This window comes from Corella eumyota, chromosome 4 (genome assembly GCF_963082875.1).
Source record: "Corella eumyota chromosome 4, kaCorEumy4.1, whole genome shotgun sequence".
Lineage (NCBI taxonomy): Eukaryota > Metazoa > Chordata > Ascidiacea > Phlebobranchia > Corellidae > Corella > Corella eumyota.
In genome coordinates this window covers 7,193,692-7,201,574 of record NC_137493.1, presented here as the reverse complement: position 1 = coordinate 7,201,574, position 7,883 = coordinate 7,193,692, and the positions used below count along the sequence as shown (strand labels likewise).

Below are 7,883 nucleotides of genomic sequence, written 5' to 3'. Positions count from 1 at the left end.
TTTTTAAAGATAGTAAATTTTACAGAACAAAACGCATTGCCAATATATTTATTTATAACAGTGTAATACTTTACTACTGGTGACCGGTGTGAAGTTAGACACCAGTTTCTAGCTCATTATTCACCATTTAAAATCTAGTTCTGCGTAAAAGGACCGCTATCACCAATTTAAGCCAAAACATTTTCTTGCTTAGACGAATTAAGTTGCGCTATATTATAACTTATAGTTTCAATCGGATGCCGAAATGTTTATCGTGGCCGAAGTCTATGTTTTAAATCGGTAACCAGACACTTCCGCCCCCGGACACTTCGACCAAAATTTTTTTTTAAAACAGCGGGGATTTTGCATTTTAATTACCGCGAGAAATTTTATTTTCGCGTAGTTATATACAGTTTTTTAGACAGTATTTGAAACAAAATAAGCAGTTAATTTATATTTTTTTTAAATAATAATGTGCAAGAACATGTTATCTTTCTTTTGGCGTGTCAATTTTTTAATTTTACAAACTAAAACCTATAAAAAACTAATTTTGAAAGCGCGCGCTTTTAGGTGACACAAGACGATGCATTATGATATCACGTATTTTGCGAAATGGGGGCCGTCTTTCTAAACGATATTTGAAGAAAATAGATCATTAATTAATCATTTTTTACACTGAGGAATGTGCATAAATATGTTATTAGTTATTGCCCGTGTTAATGTATATAAATTTATATACTAAAACACAAAGAATAAAACGTTTAAAGAGTTGCCAAAAGATTTATCCTGCAAAAAAAACGGCGGGGAGTCGGCGATGAAATTCCCGTGTATAAAGTCAGCATAAGAACATATTTTACCGATATTCAAAATAAAATTTTGCATAAAGTACAGTATATATAAAAGTTTTTATTAGTTGTTACCTTAATGGTATATGTTAGTTTTTAGAATATTTTTTACCAAATTTTATTTAAAATATCGGTAAAATATGTTCTTGCGTTAAAGGTATACGTGGGCATAACGCTGCAGGCTCCCCGCAGTTCCCCGCAGTTTAATGTCGTAAAATTTTGCAAGCCAAAAGCACCCGTCTTTAATTCGTTTTAAAAAAAGGTTTTTGAAACAAAACTAACATATGTCATTAACGTAACAACCAATAAAAACTTTTATATATACTGTACTTTATGCAAATTTTATTTTGAATATCGGTAAAATATGGTCTTACGCTGACTTTATACACAGAAATTTCATCGCCGACTCCCCGCCGTTTTTTTGCAGGACAAATCTTCTGGCAACTCTTTAAACGTTTTATTCTTTGTGTTTTAATATATAAATTTATATACATTAACACAGGCAATAACTAATAACATATTTATGCACATTTCTCAGAGTAAAAAATGATTAATTAATGATCTTTTTTCTTTAAATATTGTTTAGAAAGACGGCCCTATTTCGCAAAATACGTGATATCATAATGCATCGTCTTGTGTCACCTAAAAGCGCGCGCTTTCAAAATTAGTTTTTTATAGGTTTTAGTTTGTAAAATTAAAAAATTGACACGCCAAAAGAAAGATAACATGTTCTTGCACATTATTATTTAAAAAAAATAATAATTTACTGCTTATTTTGTTTCAAATACTGTCTAAAAAACTGTATATAACTACGGGAAAATAAAATTTCTTGCGGTAATTAAATTGCAAAATCCCCGCTGTTTTGAAAAAAAAATTTTGGCCGAAGTGTCCGGGGGCCGAAGTGTTTGGCATTCTTTTAAATCTAGTGCCGAATAATGAACTAGCGACTGGGGTTTATCCAGTCTACTGGCAGGGTATTTCTGCAAGCATTTTATAGTTTGCTTGTTACTTACTGTCTAGCAGATACTTTTTAAATAGTACATTACCTTTAAATATTCTATGCCTTAATTGATAGAAATACAACTTTCAGTTTGACTATTGATAAGTTATGCTGTGATGTATATAATTATTTTTAATCTACTGTGGTTTTAGGGGTTGCGTCACGCTAAAGTAATTGCTTTTGGAAAGGCTTGGAATCATAATTATCTAACCAACTTACAACGTCGGCTACTAACAACATAGTAACAAATGGGCTAGTAGATCCATTTACCGTCATTAATTATTGCACATGGGTATTAGAAACTAAATAGGTGGAAACGGTTACGTTTCCTTGTGTTAAGAATGTAGTTGCAATGAACAGTTTTAAACTTGTCTTTAAATGTTTTCCACTAATAGGATAAATAAATTTAAACCAAATATTTGTAACATAGGTCAAAATATCATAATTGCTTGACTTGACTTGACTTCCGTTTACTCTATTTTGATTTTCTAGTTTAAATTTGAAAATAAAACGAATAACCTTACCTAATTTGTCTTAAAAAAGTAAGATATCTTTTATCACTTCAGAATTTTCTAAATATTTTTAAGCCATTTGCAGCTATTGTATGACAATTTTACTAAATAAATTTTATTTGTTTGCTTATTCTCTTAGCTAAGTTGATTTGTTTTTTTACTGTATCAGATTATGCTAGTCATATTCTATTGACTATTGCCTTGACGAGTATTTGTACAAATGTTAAACACATTACGAAATGAAAGTAAATTCATTTGTATAGATTTTTTCCGAATTTTACCAACGACAAGCGACTGGTACTACAAAAATTTGTTATGACCGTTTAAAATATAACACATGTTAAAAGCCTGCCTGCTAACAATGCGTAATCAGCTACTACATCGTGACAGCTAAAAACTGTCGTTTGCTTAAACAATGGGCGTCTGCCAAGTACCGAGAAAATTTAATCCAGCACTTCAAAAATTAACTAAGCGTAAGATGAAGGGGAACACAATTTGATTTTGGGCGCCTCGTTTAAATTTTTTATTTTATTATTTCGTTCTTAACCAAATAGTTTTGACATTGTGCTTTAAAAAAAAACGTTCCGTTTACTTGCAATTGGTTAACAGCATTGTGTTGTTTTTTATAAAGATGACTATAATAAATCAATTTAGAATATTTCATGTGTAAACTAAAACTGTGTGTTTAAAAAGTAAATACAGGTACTAAAAGACTGCGAGTACAGACAAGTACTATGCATTTCTTAGGTACATGATTTTTAATGTATACCTACCACCTTCTGGTAAATGAAAGTTGCCGGAAGTGTTGGGCGGAAATGACGTCACAATCCCTGTGTGCTACATTCTTATTGCCAGTTTTAGATTACTGCAAGCTGGTGCTAGAAAATTTTTTTGTAAAGTATTTTTCTTTATTTCAAAAACAGCACACCCTTTTCAATAAAAAAATATAAAAACCTAGGAAAAAAATAATTCAAAAGTTTAACTAAACTGCGAATTGATGCAAAGGGTTGTTTAATTTAAATGTTAACGTTAACGGTTATCGATAACTGTAGTTACATTGTATTTAATTTCACAAATTGAAGAAAACGAAGTTAATGTATTGTGTAACGAATTACTATTTAACGAGGTTACTTTTTCGGTTAATTGTGCCCACTTATGATTATTACCACCGTTATTTGTATTACTGAAAGCAGGGTACTAGCTTGCGACAGGGAATGGTTAGGTATTCATGCCAATGCTCACTTTTTTCGATTTCAATGTTCACTTTTTTCGATTTGTTATTTAATAGACAACCGTTTAACCTTACATACGACATTTGACCACAATATGCTTGAAAACGCATTTTCATCGACAATGAGATATTTTTTATTAACCAAAGCTTACCTAACTCTTTATTGATAAATGTTCTCTAGTTTCTTTGAAATGTAGAACTAAATTATTTTAAAAATTTAGGTTTTGTGACAAATGTTTAAATGGTGTTCAGTCAAATGAGCCTATACAACAATATTTACAACCTTCTATATTGTAATAAAGAACAGGACTTGATAAAAAACAAATGTCTAAAATAAGTTAACTACGTGTACTTTAAATAAGTGTAAAAATTAACTAATACTAACTAAAATAGGAAACATTCAATATTTAAAAAAGAGAATATAAAATACTTTTATTGAAGAAAGTTATTAGTTGTTTGATTGCATATTAAGATTTTCAAACAAGACGCAGAAATTAAGGCAAAACGGAACTTAAATCACATGGCTACAACTTGAGTTACATCTACTATAATATAGGTGTACGTTGTACACTTTATGTCACATTCAGTATTAAAAATACTTTGCTTAAATTAACCCGCGTTGTTTTTCTATATAAGCAGCAAGTCTATTTACTGGGTCAATGGTACAACCTTTTCTTACACTATTTTTCCACTTCTGCCAGATATTTACTATAGCTTCCGGTACGTTTACTTTGATGTCCTTTATATTTCCCCAAACGTGCTGCATCAGTATGTCTTTGAAGTCATCAAATTTATAAAAGTCTTCGTCTTTTCTGACCGAATGCGGCGCAGGCTGGATAAAAAATTAAACCAAAAAAATTATGAAAAAAAAATTATTATTGTCGTTGTTGTAAACCATTATAATTCTAGAAATCTTTTAAATTTAGTAAGTGGCTTTACTTACCATAATATTTGAGTCGAATTTTCCCAGTTTTCGTCTCATAAAACCTGTTATCCAGACATCGTCTAGATAAAGATGTTCAGTGGTTCTCGAAACCTCATACAAACTTGCAACCATTTTGATAGGCATCGTATACATCCCACCTCTACAGTATACCGGCCACGTTTCCCCGGGAAATTTTTCGGGCGGCATGTACCATTTACTTTGTTTATTTCGGGCCGGCACGTCCCTAGCCTGGTAGCTGTACACGCATACTAGCGGCAACTGTTCCGTACAAACGTCCGCCACGCTTTTAGCCGAGGGCGCTATTTTGCGGAACAAACTGTAAATGTAATCGACTAAGTTGGGTAAATGAACTATAATATCGTCGTCGACGGAAGAGTACAGCCACGACGGTGGAAGATAAGTGGAGGCCCACTCCATTCCAGCTAATACTTTAAGCGGCACGATCCTGTAAAACAACAATGGCATAGTTTTATTTTTTTTTAAAGATGTTGACCTATTTGTTTAATAAACAATGTCTGTCTTAGGTAACATGTATAGTCTTACTAACATTACACTTTAAATCCCAACAAATCACTTTAAATCCCAACAAATTTCATGATTTAATTCGTGCCACTAAATTTTAAAATTAAGTGTTTTTTGGTTTAACTTAAATTTTAATTTTTTTTGTCTAATTGTAAGGTTTTTAACTGTATGTTATACCTATTTATTATAATTAAATTATGATTTTGTTACTTTTATTCAATAAAAACATTAAAGGAAAACGGAATATATTTCACGATCTGCTTGTGCCAAAAGAAATTATCTTAGCAATCCCATTTAAATTTACTCGGGTAAAAAATCGCACTCTTTTTCAAACGATAACCGGCAGGGTGCTGTACTGGTTTAAACACTTGGTTTTACCATATTTGGTTCTGGGTTTAATTTCAATACGTTTATGGTGTAGCCCATTGGTCGGCAACCACCGGGCCGCGGCCCGGTGCCGCTCCGTTAGAAGTACATTACCGGGCCGCACACTTTTCCAGGTTAACTGCTTTGCGGCAGAAACGTGATTTGTAAGCTCATTTTGTCTTAAAAAAATTCGAAAATGTTAATCATCGGGTTAATGTAAGAATGAATTGCTTTAAACTTAATATATATTTCCTGGTGAGCATTTGTGTTTTTTTAAAGGCTGGTATGCGAAATAAAAACAGTTTAAAATCGGTCCGCAGATCGAAAAAGGTTGCCGACCCCTGGTGTATCCCATCAAGTAAAGTGTAAACGGTACGAGCAGAGGCTAAGCATAAATTAAACAAACCTGTCAAAAAGACAAAATATGAACTTACGCTGCTGAGTCTAACTCGTCAAATTGCAGAATATCTCCATATTGGTTGCTTTCCTCTATTAGGTCAGCTTGAACGTTTCGGTCCTGTGTTAAGCCAACCACAAAGACTGTCTCGATTCTGACGTCATTGTTAACGCGAACAGCGCCCCACGTGGCTCGAATAGAGTTACGTCGTTCTTGATTTGTTATAGCGCTCTTAACAACGTTTACCATGGTGAATAAAATATCGTCTGAAATAAAATTTAAAAAAATGGTTAGGTTTAAATCAAAATAAAAAATATAATAAAGTATATTACTCTTGTTTTTGTAAAAAATTAGATTTTTATATTTTATTTGTTTTTTTCTCTTGTTTTAAATGCATTTCTTATTATCTTTATGTTTAATGGGAATTTTTTGAAAATATATAATACTAAAATAACATTTTTCGTGGTTTGAATTGAAAATTAGTTTACCCAATTCAAAGAAAGAACAGTGAACTGGTAAAAAAACACAACAATGGCAAACACTTCCGGGATGTGTATACATGAAAGATAAATCAGCCTGTCATTCAGTACCACGCAATTTGTATTCAAAAAATATGCAACTAAACATTATAAAAAATATGCAACTAAACATTATAAAACGAAATAGGCAACTTAACCACGTACCATGTTTTGTATTGCATTCGCTGGGAACTTCTACTGCAATGTCAGGTAAAATTGGAAATTTTGCATAATTTCGCGGTGTGTCTAGAGTCTGCATATAAACTCCACCTATTTTATTTTTATTTCCAGAACTTATGTTTGTTTGAAGTGGAACACAACCCCCTATTAAGACATAAGATTATTTATTTATTATTTGTAATTTTTTTTTATAAAAAACTGTATTACACAAACTTTTTATAAAATTGGGCGATCTAATTTTTTTAACTACCAACAACTGGTCAAATTTAAAAAAAAGTAAAATTTAACTCCATTTAAAGGGGTTTTGAAAAGTTTATTTATAAATTTCAAATATGCACACTTACCTGTTGGAGTTCTGATTTTAAAGTCTTTCCGCACTTGGTTATAAGAATATTTAGCAGTTACAAGTTCATGTCTGTTCAAAACAAAATTTAAAAGTTATTTTTAATTTAATATTTAGTATGGTGGTTTTAATTAGAGAAGCATGTAGATATCTTTGATATATTTATTTCCTAGAAAATAAGTGAACTTACCGATTGCTATCGCCTAGACCTGGCGACTTATGAAACAAAATTAAAGTTGATAAAAATATTGCAACAACGAGAAAACTGAGTTTGCGAGTTACAGATCTTCTTAACGGCATATTTGTTACAAAAGTTGATCTTTAATTTTTTCTTATTTTTTAAATGTTTAATACTTGCAGAAAAAAAGGACTACCTAAATACAAAGAATTAATCATTTACTAAATTATTTGCATACTCTTTGTACGTTTTAAAAAAGGGGGGGAAACAGAAATTCGACACCTCACAATTTATCAGCCTTAACTATTTTTCTTTCAAAGTAGGTTTAAAATTTGTTGAGAGTTAAATTAAAGGTATGTATCAAACTATAAGCTAAATATTCACCCAACCGTTAACCTAGTTTTATTAAATGTTCAATTACTAGCTTTTTACTAAAGCCATATAATCCACTGAACTAGATGCGTAGCGTGGTGATCGAAAACTTATTTATACACTCACTCTAAATAGTTATGCTTAGCAATGTTTTTGGTTTTAGCCAAACTTTGTTCTCCCTTGTTGCTTAAACGCTGCTACTTAATTTAACAAACGAAATTGATAAGTAAGCCTTAATACGTTAATAATATACTGCCAAATAAACATTAATCTTAGCCTTCTGATAGCTTGTAAGAATGGTTGTTTAAAAACTATGTTAAATATTTTCTCATATACCATTGGGACTTAAATGTTTTCCTAATGAAACTACTGTCATTGAAATCTATCTATTACTCAGTGTTCTGAAAATTCCTTTCACAAACCTGATAGCTATATCTTAAGTAAATACCACATGTTAAGTCAACAAATTTTCTATTTCTTTTACTGTATTACCG

At 31.3% G+C, this 7,883-nt stretch overlaps 1 protein-coding gene across 1 annotated transcript; it reads right to left on the bottom strand.

Moving 5' to 3' along the window:
• Positions 1-3,973: 3,973 nt before the first annotated feature.
• On the bottom strand, positions 3,974-7,209 carry LOC145750503 (beta-1,4-mannosylglycolipid beta-1,3-N-acetylglucosaminyltransferase brn-like). Its single transcript, XM_082566555.1, has 6 exons — positions 7,030-7,209; positions 6,841-6,911; positions 6,482-6,640; positions 5,836-6,064; positions 4,511-4,958; positions 3,974-4,399 (listed from the first exon to the last, which is right to left on the bottom strand). Exons 1-6 carry the CDS (start codon positions 7,137-7,139, stop codon positions 4,172-4,174), a joined length of 1,245 nt encoding a protein of 414 aa, XP_082422681.1. The 5' UTR covers positions 7,140-7,209; the 3' UTR covers positions 3,974-4,171.
• Between the last annotated feature and the right edge of the window lie 674 nt (positions 7,210-7,883).